Source organism: Centruroides sculpturatus, unplaced genomic scaffold (genome assembly GCF_000671375.1).
Source record: "Centruroides sculpturatus isolate CEXI.00-Female unplaced genomic scaffold, Cexi_2.0 scaffold340, whole genome shotgun sequence".
NCBI classification, from domain to species: domain Eukaryota; kingdom Metazoa; phylum Arthropoda; class Arachnida; order Scorpiones; family Buthidae; genus Centruroides; species Centruroides sculpturatus.
In genome coordinates, this window is record NW_019384518.1 from 447,104 (window position 1) to 465,233 (window position 18,130).

Sequence of the window (18,130 nt, forward strand, 5' to 3'; positions counted from 1 at the left end):
ACTTTCAGTTTTCAGAATAATGTTGAATCAAAAGGGAACAAAAGGTTAAACTAATGTATGCCAACTAAAGATAATTCAATTATTTCTTTATAATCTATTTGATATAATATGTTATATTAAAAATAATAGAATATTTAACAATTTAGCATAAAGTAATTTAAAAATGAGTACATGATAATTGATCGTCACGTCGTTCAAAAGTGTGGCGAACCTCACCCCACTGAAGTCAGGTGGTGAGAGTACCATCCACAGTTGTTCTCGGAAGTGGACTCTGACCCTAGGACTGAACGTGTAGTATTTTCTTTGTTAAATAAAATTTGTAATTTAATTTTGTAAATTTGAGAGTGCTTCAAATATGATGTTAAAACAGGGTTTTATGTTATTGTTACAAGTGGGTTTTTTTAACATTATCTAGTATAATAAAATCATGGAACTGATAAAAAATTTGACATTATATTAGGGTTGTCTTTACATCTGATGACGTTATAATTGGGTTAAACTCTATATCTTTGGTAGAACCATGCAACACACCCAGTTTTGAGCTACCTGACACAGGAATAACACTTTACAAAAACTTGAAACCTTAATCTTTATATTCTTATTAATTTATTTAAATTCATTAAAATGTCTACATTTTATTTTTGTTATTTATTTAACCATATATTTTATTTTATGTTACCTAATGCCAGGTGATTAATTAGTTTGGAACAGGCAAATCGCTTGACCCTAGATTGTAGTTTGCCAAAAAGATCTTAATCCAACCTATCACATTGGGTTAGATTAACATATTCTGTTAATCTTTGCTCATATGTGGCACATTCCATAAAGACCAGCGATTTAGATTTATCGGCTCTGACCAGAGTGATGTCATTTTGTTGCATCCCCTCCTAAAGCTGGAACTATGAACCTCATTCCCGATTTAGAAAACCTAATAGAAGGCCTGCTTGACATACAAAAAGAATATTATAGATGGATGACCTCGCTTAAAATTAAAAAAACTAAAGAACTTTCTGAAGTGGCAGAATTGAGAAGTAAACTACAACGCACCAGCAGATGGATGCAATAAAACGACATCACTCTGGTCAGGGCCAATAAATCTAAATTGCTGGTCCTTATTTTATAACTACTCTTTTGCATTTATTGTGAATATCCTTTTTTTTTTAATCTTAAATTTGAATTAAAACTTTATCAAACCCATTTGAATTCTAGGAGATTTTATGCATTTAGGTTTGGAATGCATTCTTAGAATCTGTCAATGTAAAAAAATTTTTTTAATTTTTGTTCAGATATTGTATATGCTATGTTTGCCTGATGATGGCATTTTGAAATGTCAAAAGTGCTTGCATCTGTTTAAATTTTCAAGTAAACAAGTTTAATGCTGAAAGACATTACCGTATTTACTTGCATATAAGACGACCTTGCTTATAGGATGAGGTGTGACTTTAAAGATCAAAATAAAGAAAATTAGATTTATTAATACAGTTTTAATTTAATCACAAGAAAAATATCAAGTAAACGTAAATGCACACATTGTCCCACAAAATTACCAGCATTTTAAACTTGAAGGAAAAATCATGTAAAATTGACAACATAATTTTCTCATGTAAAGCTGGATAATCAGCAACTTTTTTTTTCCCAATTCTTAACAGTCTAACCCACTCTGTTGATTACGCTTATGAGTTTCTCTGAATTCTGATTTCCAAATAATCATCTGTTTTCACGTGGAATGGACTAAAACTTATATTGGGCTCCTGTGTGATTTTGGAATTTCAATCTGGAATTCAATTCAAAAAGTTTGCTTTTCCTATTGCTATTTATGTTTACTCCTGACAATATACAAGAACTATTCAAATGACCCAGATAAAATACTTATGTTTTTAAATACAAGAAGGTAAGCATCCAATAAAAAATGCAAATACACAATTCACAAAAATTATTTGCAAAAATGCAAAGAATCTTTCACTTGTGCATCTAGGATGATCTAGGAATTTGAAGCTGTGATAAATGAATAAAAAACTCATCTTATATGCGAGTAAATATGGTATATTTCCTTTGTATTTTATATTTGGCACTGTATGCGAGTGTGAGATCGGGTAAACAATACTACTTCCAACACACACCATAACTTCAACAGACTTACTTCTAGAATAACCAAAACGGTGCTTAAATCGCTTTAATTTGTTTCACTAACGTTTTCGAATCTTTTGGTTCTTCTTCAGGTGAAAAATAGGCAAATCCATTAAGATTCGATTGAAACGATCTTTTTTTAAAAGAATTCCGAACATGGAACTTCTCCGAAACTCATGCAATCGTCGTCATCCTTTGCGCATGCGCTGTTGTGAGCCTACGTTTCCTCCCGTTATGTGTCATATATCAGGGTTTGCCACGCTACTGATAATGATATTTCATCTTTGCTGTTTATACAATTGTTACCCTGAGTTGCTTTATGTATAAAAATCGCTTCCATCAAGCGCAAATATTGTGTTTGGTGCGTGGTGTATATTATCTTGGCTTGATCAAATAATGGTTGTATCTCAGGGTCCGTGGCGTACTGTGCTAAGGCGGTTGTTGGCCTCTTGTGGAGGATGTCAGCTTTATGTTCCTTAATCCTCACTCCTAAAGATCTCTTCGTGGAGCCGATATATAACAATTCTTCATCGCATCTGCGATCCCTAATTGTGATGCTGTATACTCCAGCCATCATGTCTTGTTGCGGAGTATCTTTCGCATTACTAAGCAGTCGAAATAATGTAGGACCTCTTCTAAATACGATGAAAACTTGTCTTTTTTTAGCTATCTCTTTATATAGTTTCTCCAAATACGGATTATACGTTATCGATACTCTTTCCTTCTGTTCTTTCTCTAGCGTTTCCGGACGATCTGCTCTTTGCAGATGAAGCATTTTTTTGGCTAAGGTAGTTATCAGTTTACTATACCCATGCCGTTCAGCAATACTCTTAAGTATGTTGATTTCTNCAAATACGGATTATACGTTATCGATACTCTTTCCTTCTGTTCTTTCTCTAGCGTTTCCGGACGATCTGCTCTTTGCAGATGAAGCATTTTTTTGGCTAAGGTAGTTATCAGTTTACTATACCCATGCCCTTCAGCAATACTCTTTAATAACAACCCTTACGGATTGACACTGGGTCTTGAACAAGAGAGCTACACCCAGGTTCATTTTCTTGATGTCAGCATCAAGGTTAAAGGTTCGACCATCAGCACAGAAGTATACAGAAAACCACTACCGTGTTTCCCCGAAAATAAGACAGTGTCTTATATTAATTTTTGCTCTGAAAAATGTGCTAGGTCTTATTTTCAGGGAATGTCTTATTTTTTCCAGGAAGAAGAATTCACATTTATTACTGAACAAAAAAATTTCCAAGTCGAACTTAGACGAGAGTGACGTATATCCGGTGTGTCGAACTGTCGCCCTTTTATAGCGTCAACATCGGACTCGATGACCAATTAGTGCTTACTGAACCGTAGCACTATGCAAATGTTATGTAGCGTGATTCCTGGCCGACCAATTAGCCATCACCAGCCGTAACGTTATGCAAATCTGTTATTCCGAAGCCATAGTCTTATGCAAATCATGCCGTGTGGCGTAATTGTCTGCTGACCAATCAGTGGCTGTACTTTCAAAAAGCCAACGGCCACTTTCAACAACTGTCGATGACCGTTATGACTAAAAAAACTTCGCTAGGTCTTACTTTCAGGGGGAGGTCTTATATTTCGCAATTCAGCAAAATCTGTGCTAGGTCTTATTTTATGCAGATGTCTTATTTTCGGGGAAACACGATAGTAGAACAATTATACATTCCACTTTACATTACAATTATACATTCCAGATAGTAGAACAATTATACATTCCATGTGACCCGAAGCAATACAAAGTACAGTGGAACCCCGGTTAACGAACGTCCTGGTTAACGACCAAATCGGTTAACGAACTTTTATTTTGCAAAAATTTTGTCTCGGATAACGAACAACTTTCGGATAACGAACGTAACGATATTTTGTGTCAAATTTTAGTTGGTGTTAGGCATGCGAGTTAAGCATGACTTTTCCGAGTGTTTGTGCTATACTTCTTTTTTCAGTTTTTTGATTTATATATTTAATCAATATGGCATCCAAGAAAGAAAAAAGTCATAGTGGCAATAGAAAACGACAACGCGCTATCGCATTTGAGAAAAATTTTGATTAAAATAGTAAGACAATTAACTTTAGATCAATTTCTTGTTCCTTACGGAAAGAGTTTGTTTGTTTGTTAAGTTATGGCAACGCAACACTTGGGCGATCTGCCTAGGGGAATGCCTTCTGGGAGGTGTTTTTAAGGGAAACTGGCCCCTATTTAGGCGTTACAGACGTGGAGAAATCCCGGAAAACTCCACGTGGCCAGCCCGTCTGAGCGAGGTGCGAACCCACGAACGAACTCCCCGTGTTCAAGGTACGAAGACCACTTAGCCACTGGGGGGTTTTTTTACCGAAAGAGACTTCGACTCGAAGAATCTTCCAATGAAGTGCTACCCGTTATTTTTTGGAGGGGATTCCCCTTCTAAGCATTAAGGTTCGTATATCTCCACTTTTCTGCCACCAACTACAACAAACGAAGATATGTACAGTGCTAGTTATGTACAGTACAGTAAACAGCGAAGATATGTACAGTAGTTATTAAACGAAGTTTACATGTTTGTTGCTGTAATGATAGATACTACGTTTTCTTACATTTTCATCAAAGAAAATTACTGTATATTACAAATAAAATCACAAAAATTTTGGAGACTAGAACGGATTCATTGCATTTACATTAATTTCTATGGGAAAAATTGCTTCGGTTAACGAACGGAGTCGCGGAACGGATTAAGTTCGTTAACCGGGGTTCCACTGTAGCGGCATTTAACACCTTGGTTAAAAGGGCTTATACGCACTCTTTGACATCGCATGCATTTGAAACAGAAATCAACATACTTAAGAGTATTGCTGAACGGCATGGGTATAGTAAACTGATAACTACCTTAGCCAAAAAAATGCTTCATCCGCAAAGAGCAGATCGTCCGGAAACGCTAGAGAAAGAACAGAAGGAAAGAGTATCGATAACGTATAATCCGTATTTGGAGAAACTATATAAAGAGATAGCTAAGAAAAGACAAGTTTTCATTGTATTTAGAAGAGGTCCTACATTATTTCGACTGCTTAGTAATGCGAAAGATACTCCGCAACAAGACATGATGGCTGGAGTATACAGCATCCCAATTAGGGATCGCAGATGCGATGAAGAATTGTTATATATCGGCTCCACAAAGAGATCTTTAGGAGTGAGGATTAAGGAACATAAAGCTGACATCCTCCACAAGAGGCCAACAACCGCCTTAGCACAGTACGCCACGGACCCTGAGATACAACCGTTATTTGATCAAGCCAAGATAATATACACCACGCACCAAACACAATATTTGCGCTTGATGGAAGCGATTTTTATACATAAAGCAACTCAGGGTAACAATTGTATAAACAGCAAAGATGAAATATCATTATCAGTAGCATGGCAAACCCTGATATATGACACATAACGGGAGGAAACGTAGGCTCACAACGGCGCATGCGCAAAGGATGACGACGATTGCACGAGTTTCGAAGAAGTTCCATGTTCGGAATTCTTTTAAAAAAAGATCGTTTCAATCGAATCTTAACGGATTTGCCTATTTTTCACTTGAAGAAGAACCAAAAGATTCGAAAACGTTAGTGAAACAAATTAAAGCGATTTAAGCACCGTTTTGGTTATTCTAGAAGTAAGTCTGTGAGATTGGGATTCTGAGTTAACCCTTTTTTACATACAGGATGGTAAAATTAATTAAGAAGAAGATTCATAAAAATCATTTCATCAGTCCTTGACACCAGCTAGGATAGATTTTACTTGCATCCCAACTAGCAAATTAGTCTATCTTATCTTCCTAGTGATTAGAGATATGTTTAACTTGACCGGAATTTTAGTAGGGTTTATTAAACACAAAAATTTCTACATGATTTAAGGTTTGTAGGCCGACAATGGAATTGGGCATAAAACTAAACAACTACAATTCTTTATGAATATATCTATCTATTTATTAAAACATAACTATAACTATCATCTATACATGAAGGAGTACATCAATAACAAAATGGTTAACATCAATATGAATACAGATAAGAGAATTTTGAATCTAATCCAAAAAACTAAATCTAAGAGAGAGAGTTTACATATTTGAGTTAAATATAATACCTCATCTCAGCTCTTTATTTTCTTCTGAATCATTGGCAGGCTGGTTCTTGCATTTGGCAGGAAACTCTTTTGGTTTCTGACACAAACTTTCTTGAGAGTTTGGTTTTCAGTTCCAGCCTTGGGTGTTTGTGTTTGGCTCTATTTATAGGATTTCATTCGTTCAATAATTAAGGATGATTTGAGTCACCTGAAGAGAGAAGCAATAAGGAACTTCCTTGTTGGGTTGATATCAAAGTCAACAACTCTCCTCAGGAACTCCCTTCTAAAATGAAAAAAAAGTTCCTCTCTGACTCATAACTACAAACAAAAAATGTTTTGTGTGTTAAAATTTTTAAATTTTATCAATTTAAACAAAAAGTATCTGCCCCGGATTCTCACACGAGTATATTCCTTTCAGTTTCTCTAGTGCAAAACTACAAACAATTATATAATTTATAGCATCTGCTAATAATAGGCAACTCACTACCACTAATTTTTCATGGACTGAGAGAATATACTGAAAATTTTCATCTGAAACCTTTCACTCTTTTGCTATAAATTCCATGTAATCTGCTACTGCATTGTGCCTAGTGGGTATGCACTGATGCCATTCGACTGCAGGGTTTACTCTGTTCACATAATCTGCCCACCAAGTGTATGTTTATCTTCAGAGTAGTAGCTTGACTATCTAACTGACCAAATTTTTATAGTATTAGAATAGAGCTGAAAATTATGTTATGTATAGATATGTTATAGATATCTTATAGATAAATTATGTTATGCATATCTTAACCATACTTATGTATGGTTAAGATATGAATAACATATCTTATGCATATCTTAACCATATTTATGTATGGTTAAGATATGCCTGATACAAAGAGAATTTAATTAAACTGCTAAACTCTTTATATACTTAAATGTGTGAATAATGAATAACTTTTTGTAATTATTCATGGAATGTGATACATTATGATAAAATGTCATGTTCCATGAAGCATTGCAAACAGAATGCTAAATTTGACCTGATTCAGATTTTGAGTAAGGTCAAAAAGTTTGTCAAATTTTATGTTTTTATTAAATGAATAACATTTTAAGAATAATCCTAATGTAGTTAACAAAATTGCCAGGCTAGAATATATTTTTGATTTCATTTAGAATTGCACTAATAAATTCCTTAATGATATAAATAATTTATTATTACTGATGAATGGCATTATTATTTGTTTGTTTTATTTTTTGTTTCATTTAATTTAACTTTTAATTTAGTTGTTTTTTTAATTATAAAAATTTTAAAGTTTTTACATTAAAATTATTACTTTTATTTAATAAGACTAATAATTATGTAAAAAAATTTTATATTAAGTTGTAGAATTTAATAGTACTTTTTTGAATTTGTTTCATAATTATAATTGTAATTACATATACAGAATGTGTAGCACCAGAAAGTTGGACATTTCTTCTGAAAGTATTTTGTAAGTTTAAAAAAAAATAATGTAGGAAATCACCATATTATTTCTTAATAGTGTATGGAACAATTGAATACTTTTAAAGACAAAATAATATAAATAATGTTCATTTGAGTTTCAAATATTCAATAACAACTCATATAAGAAATTTTTTCTTTCTTACTAAAAAATTTCTTGTACTTTTTAAGATTATGAATGTAATTTTTAAAAGAATGTATTTTTGAGTATAACAATTTCTGAAGACAAATGTAGAAATAATAATGTTGGACCAGTTGTTTTTGCATGTGTGAAAACCTAATGACCATGGGTCTGATCAGGTTATACTATGTGTGAGTGCAAGATTTGGGGATGTCTTTTGTTTAGGTCAGTTGAACAAGGAAGATGTGACTGGAGTCCATTTTGGGCCATTATAACCAACTAACTAGTAGTTCTTTGTGGGAGATCAAACGAGAATTTTGCAATTAGAGATCTTTATACCTTAAGATCCTAACAGTGGCAGCAAGGATTAAGGATACGACGATGGACCCAGAATCAGTGAAATCACTTGTAAAATCATTACTTGCAGAACAACAAAAGGCATCCCACCAACAACAGGAGGCTGTGTGTCGTCAAGACAAAGCTTTATATGAACTTATCAAAGACATTTGTTCTACTGCACACACACCTTCCTTGTCTGCTTCATCCTCATTGTTTTCCTCAGGAACACACCCTTGGTTTCATGAAATTCCGACTCAAAGAAGATGAATTCAATGAATGGATAAGTTGTTTTGAGTTTGCCTTTGACTGTGTAGCTCCCAAGATGGCTGACCAGGAGAAAATCAAGTTTCTTATGACTAAACTTTCTGCATTCTCCTTCAGCTAATATAATATACTGTATGCTGAAGTGTATTATGGACTTCGACTACAAGGAAACTACTTTGTGACTTTGTTGACTTTTTAGCAAGAAATGTTTGATTTTTGTGGACTGCTATCATTGTTTGCGCATTGCAATTGACAGTGAAGACTTCCACCGTTTCACAAACTGGGCCCTTAGTCTCGAGTTTTTCGTGTTGTACTCGAACTGACGTCATCGAACTCACTCGTGTTACTATGACTCACATAATCGGTAGTCTCGAGTTAGACCCTTCGAGTGAACTCGAAAGGCGAGCGGAAGTAGGTCATATTCACTTGTTTACGTTTGTCGATAAGCATGATGGGATTATTTACAATGCATCTGGGTTTGCGACTATAATGATTCGACCAATCAACTTAACTGTAACAAGTTGTAAACAAATCAACGCGAATTAGTTTACACGTGCTACAGTTAAAAGTTGTCTTGTGGCAATATAGTACGCAGAAACAAAATGAAAACCTCGAATGTTTTATTTTAAAAAATAAGCGAAGAACAAAAAGAAATATTAGTAACATATATAGAAAATAATAAGAAAATGAACAGCGGAAAATTCGACAACGAATTTACAAGAAAAAGACAATTCGCTTTGTGGAGAGAATTACTTGAAAAATTAATTGCGTGTGTTGAACCTAAAAAATCCGTTATGTAATGGAAAATGTATTTAAACTTAATCCTTTCTTCATATAGTTTTCTTCCTTGATCTATTTCTTAAATTGTTTTGTCTATTAAGATTATTTATTAATCAGAACTTAACACTTCTGATTAATAAATAATCTTAATGTAGTGTCTATGCTTTTAATAATCTATACATATAATTTACTATCATTTTAATACTCTTTTTCGATGAATTAGATACTTCTTTTTATTTTTAGAAAAATTTGCTGTATACATTTATCAATTATGAATTAAAGTTTTTTTTATTAGTATTGACTTGACACGAAAAGAAATGTCATCTACTCGTGGTCGAAAAATTCGTTGCCTTCTCAAACAACGTCTTTCGGCTCTTTCTAACTCTTCGATAGCGATAAGAATTGCGTATCTATCAGCCATTTTTACTTTCGTGTAGCGATCTCACATGCTCGACTCAAAGTGAGTAGCAACTCGCATGGTGAGATGGGAAAGCACGTGAGTTAGAACTCGAGACTACCAATTTGACGTCAGTGTGTGAGATAGTACCACGTGACACCTTCAACACGTTGGGAGTTGTAACACGAAAAACTCGAGACTAAGGCCCCTGAGTGAGAGCGGCCCGGTGATGATATAACTTCCATGCTCAGATGAAAGAACAGTTTTTTTGTTTTGTTGTACTCACTGGACTTGATCCCACGAGTCACTATGTGCTCGAATTCCCCAAAAGCTTAACTCTGATGGAGAAAATATTATGTTCAACAATGCAATGAATGACTACAAAGAGTTTATAGTGATGCATTTCGAAAACAAGTTATACAAAGAAACAGAACATCTTGTTAATAACATCCACGCCAAGATCCTGCCCAAGGAAGAAAAGACCAAGAAGGCAAATTGTCCACCAAGTGCTTGTAGGCGATGTGGTGAGTGGAATTGGTACAAAGACTGTCCACATGTGAAGCACAAATGCCAAAAGTGCAATCGTGTAGTATATTTCGAAAAATTAAGTCGATGACCTCAAAAGAAAAAGCAAGTGTGCTCTGCCCAGGTAGGAATTATCCAAAATTTTGTAAGTGTCTGATGACTACTAAAAGTGAGGATTGAGCTTAATGGACACTCAGTCGATTTGTATCTTGACAGTGGTTCTGAAATTAACATTAGTGATGAAACGACGTACGATGCCATTGGACAACCCACACTCCAGCTATGTACAGAATGAGCTAGATCGTATGGTGGAATTACTCTTTTGCCACCATTCTTAGGGAAAGGATGCACCACCTTCTGTCACAACAAAGTCTGCAAAAAAGAACTATTCTATGTAGTCAAGAAAGAAACTCTCAACCTCCTTGGGATCAACACTATGAACCACTTCCAATTTTTTGCTGCTATGGTCTATAATGTCAGCATTGGTCAGAAGTCAAACAATGAGCTTCGAGTCATTGAGTCATTGCAGTGCAACTTTCCAGAAGTTTTTCAGAAAGGACTGGGACTCTGCAAGGTATTGAAAGCCTTGTTAATGTTGAAGCCAAACATCACACATGTCGAACACAAGGCCAGTACGCCTCATGATCGAAACTGGAAGAGGAACTTGAACACCTACTGAATATAGGAGTCATCAAATCTGTCAGCTATATCAAATGGGCTACTCCCATCATAGTGATCAGAAAGCCAAACAGATTGTCATGACTGTGTGTGGACTACGCAACAGGTCTCAATGACATGTTCCAGCTGAATAAGCACCCCTTACCACTTCCAGAAGACATTTTCTCCACATATTGTTGGCCAAATATTCTGACAAATAGACGTTTCTGACACCTATTTGCAAATGGAACTCAAGGACACTTCGAAGAAACTCTGCAATATTGCAACACATTGAAGATTCTATGAATTTTGTCTTCCATTTGGAGTGAAGTCAGCTCTAGGCATTTTCCAATCTATCATGGACTCTATGGTCTCAGGACTATCATTTGTCTTTGCATATCTAGATGATATAGTTATTGTTAATGGCAATGTGGACGATCATCACCGACATCTCCACCAGGTGTTCTGTTGCATCCACAATTATGAATTCCAAATCTGTCTGGAGAAGTCTGCATTTTTCAAGGATTCCGTCAAATACTTAGGTTACATTGTCAATAAGGATGGATGCCATTTGAACTTCTTTAAGGTTGACACAATCATCAATATGTCACTGCTGACAGATCTATCCACACTTTGCTTGTTCCTCAGTATGGTAAACTACTACCAAATCTTTGTCCATAATATGTGTCAAATTCACCAACCACTAGATGAATTACTTCAGGAAGACCAAAAGTGGCAGTGGACAAATAAATGCGAGCAGGTCTTTCAGTGTGTCAAGGACATTCTCAAGTCAGATTCACTTTTCACTTACTATGGTCCAACACTCGACATCATTGTCACAGCAGATGCATCAAGCCTGGGACTTGATGCCATTATCCAACACTGCCTGCTCGACAGATCAATCAAGGCTATTGCTCACCCTTCTTGAACACTCTCTCCAGTTGAGACGATCTATAGTCAAATGGAAAAAGAGGGTCTTGCACTCATCTTCGCCATTCACAAGTTCCACAAGATGATTTACAGACGACCTTTCACTCTTCTCAAAGACCACAAACCTCTCCTTGCCATCTTCAGCAACATGAAAGGTATACCAATACACACTACCAACTGTTTGCAGTACTGGGCAATGACTCTTCTTGATACAATTTCAAGATTGAATATTGGAATACTACAGAATTTGGATAAGCAGATGCCTTGTCGTGCCTCATCTCCTCTCAACCATTCAGGAATGAAGAAATGGTCATGGCAACCATCCAAGTTGAGGAGGACCTTACAGCCATGTCATCCTAACTTCCAGTAACCTTTAACAAACTGTGTGAGCAAACAAAACCGGATCAACTCTTTCAAACGATCAGGTTGTATATCACTTCAAAGTGGCTGAATGTCGAGAAACTTCAAGAGTCCTCTAACTGGGCTCAAATTCATCAATTCTACCATCGACAGGATAGACTCAGCATCGAAAAGGGATGTCTCCTCTACAATGAATGCATTATTATTCCCATAGTACTGCAATGTAGGGTACTTAAACTTCTACATTGTGGACACCCCAGCATCTAGTGCATGAAATCTCTAGCTCACCACTACGTTTATTGGCCGAATATAGACCTCAACATTGTGTCAACCATACGATAATGCTCTCCATGTATCGCAGCAGCCAAACAATCAGTAACTTTCAAGCTATTCTCTTGGCCAAAACCTGCTACACCATGGCAGTGTATCCACATTGAATACACAGAACCTTACCAGGGCCAAAGTTATCTTGTTGTGGTGGATGACTATTCCAAGTATCCAGAAATCATCAACATGGACAAAACTACGTCTCTTGCAATGATCAGCATGCTGCAGAAACTCCTTGTTTGTCACGGACTGCCAGAAGTAGTTGTTAGTGATAATGGAGTGCTGTTCAGCTTGTACCAATTCAAAAGATTCTGTGACCAGCACAGAATCAAGCACGCACATCTTTTTGCTGCCCTATACCCTATGCAATCTACAGGCAAGCAGAATGATTCATTGACACACTGAAGCAAATACTCCTCAAGTTAAAATGCAAGGGAAACATACAACACGCTTTGGACATATTTCTGGAGACTTATCGAATAACTCCAAATTTGACTCTACCAGACAGCAAATCTCCAGTCGAATTCTTCTTCATATGCAAGATTTGAACATTCTCAACCTATTGTTGCTGCCAAAATATTCAACAGAGCACAACATCAAAATGGCGAGGCAATTCAACTGCAAGCATGAAGCTAGGAGTGAAATTTTGCAGCTAAGGAGATTGTCTTTGCACGACATCGACGCTCTCAAAATTGGCAGGTGGGAGCAATCAAGCACAAAGCTGGAAACACTGAATACGAAGTGGAAATGATGATGGATTGATTCAGTGATTTCACATCAGCCAACTTGTACGGAGACAATCTTCCCAACTGCAGTCTGAGAGTGACCCCTTTGCTGTCATCACGGAAGCCTTCCCCAGCCTATTATGTCTCGTTGTGACTCCAGAATTAGAGCATTGGGTTGAGAGACTCGCCCAACAGGATGACGAGTCCCCGTCATTTGAGACACCATTCACCATCGAAGAAACGTTGCTCGAGAATTTAGCACCACAGCGTTTGCATCAATTGGCTTGCACTTGGATCCCAATTGGATGACTTTAAATCAACTGTTTTGGAAAGAACTATTACACTGCATAAACCACCAATTTAGTCAGTTTTTTCTTCTTAAAAGGGGAGGTATTGGATTAGTTGTTTTTGCATGGGTCCAGTCAGGTTACACCTATGTGTAGGCATTAGGGTTTTTCATTTCCTGATATTTTGCTTGTCCTGGGTTCCGAGTAAAAAGTGAACTGTTTCCTGGGATCCTGAGATATAATTAATTATTTTTAAAATATAAAATAAATCTTAAAATTGAATAAAATAATTATTTTTCATTTTTATGTAACTTAATACATCCTTCAACCTCCAAAATAATAATAATAATAATAATGTTGTGTAAAGTATGTATTAAAAATTACTTTTGAATTAGGTAGAAATTTTCACAAATAGAAGAAATTTATTAAAGTTTGTTGGAAACTGCTTACAACAAAAATGCCTTTGAATTGAGTTGAAAATTTAAAGAAAAAAAATAAACTTAGATCAAACTTCTAACATAGAAAATAATTTTCATTATTTAAATAAAACACAATACAAAATATTATTGTAAATTTTTATAATAAGATTTTAAAAAGCAAAGATGGTCAATACTCCGATCACTCGATCCAGTTCTTATTTTAGTAATGAGAAGTCCCCCTACCAAGAACGCCTTTTTCTGTTCAATTGATATAGGTGGAATCGTCTTTAATGCATATAAGAGAAGACGGATTGTGTTTTTTCACCTATAGCCTAGAAGATTTCTAGTTCGTTTTTGAGATGTGTTACAGCACTTCTTTTGATATCTAGTATTCTTGATTTGTCTACCTTGGCTGCTTTATTAACAGTATTAAGCTTATAGTCTGATAATACGGCAGTTCGTTTGGCTTTAATAATCAAGTTTATGAAGAAAAACTTCATACTTGCATACTCATTTGTATTCTGGTCCAATTTGCACAACCTGGCATAATACAGTTATTGAAGCTACTGGCATGGTTAAAAATTAAGACAGCATCGGTGCAATTATTCAAGATATTTCAGGTTCCGACAAGTAAAGAATTTTTAGGGTTCTGCCACAAATAGGCTACATATTGATTATTGACAATCTGTGACATGCCATAATAAGCAAAAATTTAAAAATCTAATAAGCAGGCTTGAAATTTATAAATACAAATGTATTCTGACAGTTTATGTGTTAATTATACTTTCTATTTGCAAAAGTTCCTCAACTTTAACACAAAACAAGAAAAAAGTGAATTTTTAAGAAATTTGTGGGATTTCTCGGGTTAATAAACAGCCAGAATCCTGTTGGAGAAACCCTAGTGGGCATGAGATTTAGGGATGTCTTTTGTTCAGGTCAGTTGAACAAGCAGGATGTGATTGGAGTCCACTCAAGGCCATTATAACCAACCAACTAGTAGTTCTTTGTGAGAGATCAAATGGGAATTTCACATTTAGAGATTTTTTTACACCCTAAGATCCTAACAAATGTGAATCTTCTTAATATGATAAATACATTGAATATATCTTAGTCTTCTAAGTTAAGAAGTATTTAATAACCTTCTTGTTTAGTTTCCTCTTGATATTCTGTTTTTCATTACACATATCTTATAATTACATCTACAGTGAAGTGCAGGGCCATTGAGAGTTTGTATGGGTTTCTTTTATTCTTTAACAGAACCCATTTTGTCATTGTTTTGAATAAATTAAATATGTAGAATGATTCTTTATTAATAAAATAATTTTAAAAGTTTTAATTTATTATTAGTAAAAACAACATTAATTTATTGATAAATGGAAAGGAACTACCACAGGTCCCTGTTTTTTTTTTTTTTTTTTTAAGCCTGGAAAATTCCAAGCTTCCTTCTCTCGACGGCCCAACAAAACAAAATAGAGAAACAGTACTTTAAAGTTTGAAATAATACCTTGTAAACTACATACTAGTAAGTGTCATACTTTCAATAGAGTATATAAATGCATTTTATTTCCATTCTGGCTATTTTCTGTGGATTATACATTTCCATGGATTATCTGCATGAAATTACAGTAAATTAAAAAATAAATTAAGAAGATAAATGAAAATTTTAAAAATAAATATCCCTAATCTATTTTCTGTTGTTCTAATGTGTATAAAATTTCAATATTTGATTTATCATCACTTTTCAAAATAACAGAAAATGCAAGATACATGTGAATTTATTTTCATATTAGATATAGTATTTTTTGAAAAGGCAAAGAGGAAACATGTTAAAATTCTGATTGGATACAAAAATAATGTCATAGTTGATGTCACGAGCAACCAAGCGGAAACAAACTTGCAACTACATTAATTAACCATTCCAATGTTATGTTGCAAGAAATTGTGATGTCCAGTTGTGTTCTGTCTTAGGTCTTGTTTGTCACGGTCAACTGACTGTGATAAATATAAAGATGATCTTTTACGTGTTTATTCATTTTTGTTTTTTAATATACATTTATTCGTTTATCATACATTATTTGATAATTTGAAACTTATGATAAGGTAAAAATTTAATGTAATATTCTAAATGCAAAAATATTGTATTGACTGTTTTATTGTGTAAAATATTTTAAACCTGAAAATATTTTACTTCAATATTTAAATTATAAGAACAGTTTTGTCCTAAGAATAATGCTATTTAGAATTGCATTTACAAGAGTAAGTTTTATTTCAAATATCTGTTAGATCTAATCTGGTGGTTCTCAAATGGTTTTCCACAAATGACAGTTTCACCTCCAGTGTCCCATGAAAAAACAAATTTTAAAATTATTATTGCAAATTTATTCCATTGTACTATAACATACTGCTTTATTTGTAGTCAATTCCATGTTTCTATTTTATACAATACAATAAAGTTTATTACTTTATTGCTTCATTGTTTTGTGAGAATAGTAAACATGGAATTTTTTTATCAATTTTTGAATACATTGATGCTGATGCTCCATGTAATAAAAAGTATATAAGTGACATTCCGCAGCCTCATAGATGGTAAGAATCACTGGTCTAATCATATGTTTGTTTCACAATTATAGATAATGATAAATTAAATTACATGCAGGTAGGTGAAATAATTTTCTTACAATTTTATGAAATAGCTATTTTATAAAAATTAAAAAAATATATACTCCAAATAAAAATTATTTTATAACTTGAACTAGATAGATAATAATTTTAAAATCTATTTTCTAGTTTTTATATGATAAACAATTTGTAAATTATTAAAAATTTTAATTTTTTTTAATTCTGTTTGTGTATTTTTCAAAAATTTTTGAACATGTGTAAATATGAACTGAAAACTATTATAGAAATATTCATTATAACTATTTGAATTGACAAGTTAAAAGTATTTTGTAACTATATTTGACTTTATTTGTATTCTTCTAATGTTTGTATAATAAATAAACAAGTTTTGCAATCACAAAATGAATGCGAAACACACTTACACCGGGGTCAGTTTTAAATATAATAGCTTTTGTGTGGCAAAGGAATAATTTCATTTTATTTTAAATACTTCTCTGAAATTTTTTAATAATAAATTTTGTGATAAGTAGATGATTAGTAGGAGAATTTTCTTACAAAATAATTAATAGATAATTACATACTAGCATAAATGATGAATTTAATTATAATTTCTTTATATTAATTTTGAATTTGTAAATAATGAAATTTAAAAATTTTAGTGAAATCATTGTTTTAAATTATTTTATTGGCATCTAAATCAAAATGCGTGCCAAATCAGTAAAATATGGATCAAATGTGTACAGTGGTGAGTCAGCTATTGTTAAAATTTCACAGTTGACTTGGAATAAACAAAGCCGATAGCTTATCAGTTACTTTTAATCTATGTTAGAGACTCAAAACACACTGCTTGTTATCCAATATCGAACAAAGGATGCAATAGAATATAACATACTTTTTTTACATTAAGTTAGATCTACATTTTTAAAAGTGTTTTAGTTTTTATATTGTTTTTCTATACACCCTTTTATCCTTGGAATATGTAGATAGTGACGAGGAGAAAGTATCCAGAAAAGAATTATTGATAGGTAAGAGACGAGAGAGAAAAGAATCGAAGAAGGACAAAGGTTACGTGGCCTTTGAAGGCGAAAGTTCAGAAGATGAAATGGATGAAACTAAGTACGTAATAAACTAAACTTTCTGTTGTTTATATTTATATATATATATAATAAAATATTTACTTATTACTTATTATGATATTTCAAATATTTGTTTAAATATATTAATACATTTACAGGAAATATGATAGTTCAGATCATTGGATTGTTATTTTTGAGAAACAATATAAAAATCTGTTGTTAGTGAAAACAAAAGAATACCTTAACTAATTGTATAAGATTGGTACTAATTTGTTAAAACATTAACAATAAAAATTTTTGATATAATAATCCTATGATATGATGAGTTTTTATTCATTAGCAAAATAAAAATTATTTTGCTAATGAAATATATTTTTGACATTGGCATTACTTTAAAACAACATTTCTCAACCTTCTTAAGCCCAACAACCAATAAAATGTCTGAAAAAATTCTATGCACAACCTGTGTAGACCTAATTTTTTAAACCTATGTGGGTATTATCAACATTCGGAACATACTGTCCTTTATAACATAATAAATCTAAAAACATGTTTCGAATACATATGGAAACATAAT

The 18,130-nt window shown here is 33.5% G+C and overlaps 2 protein-coding genes, 1 long non-coding RNA gene and 1 pseudogene across 3 annotated transcripts; 3 read left to right on the top strand and 1 right to left on the bottom strand.

Moving 5' to 3' along the window:
* Nucleotides 1-2,359: 2,359 nt before the first annotated feature.
* On the bottom strand, nt 2,360-2,902 carry LOC111622667. The gene has a single exon (XM_023365087.1). It carries the CDS (start codon nt 2,900-2,902, stop codon nt 2,360-2,362), a length of 543 nt encoding a protein of 180 aa, XP_023220855.1.
* A 2,128-nt stretch (nt 2,903-5,030) lies between these two features.
* On the top strand, nt 5,031-5,573 carry LOC111622668. Its single transcript, XM_023365088.1, has one exon. It carries the CDS (start codon nt 5,031-5,033, stop codon nt 5,571-5,573), a length of 543 nt encoding a protein of 180 aa, XP_023220856.1.
* A 4,474-nt stretch (nt 5,574-10,047) lies between these two features.
* On the top strand, nt 10,048-13,659 carry LOC111622637 (annotated as a pseudogene).
* Nucleotides 13,660-15,318: 1,659 nt separating this feature from the next.
* Nucleotides 15,319-17,589, top strand: LOC111622638. The gene is made up of 2 exons (XR_002756304.1): nt 15,319-15,958; nt 17,461-17,589. It is a non-coding gene; the product is annotated as an uncharacterized LOC111622638 (long non-coding RNA).
* Nucleotides 17,590-18,130: the final 541 nt, after the last annotated feature.

Coding starts and splice junctions, on each gene's coding strand:
- LOC111622667 (XM_023365087.1), bottom strand. CDS start 2,902: ATGCTTCATCTGCAAAGAGCAGATCGTCCGGAAACGCTAGAGAAAGAA.
- LOC111622668 (XM_023365088.1), top strand. CDS start 5,031: ATGCTTCATCCGCAAAGAGCAGATCGTCCGGAAACGCTAGAGAAAGAA.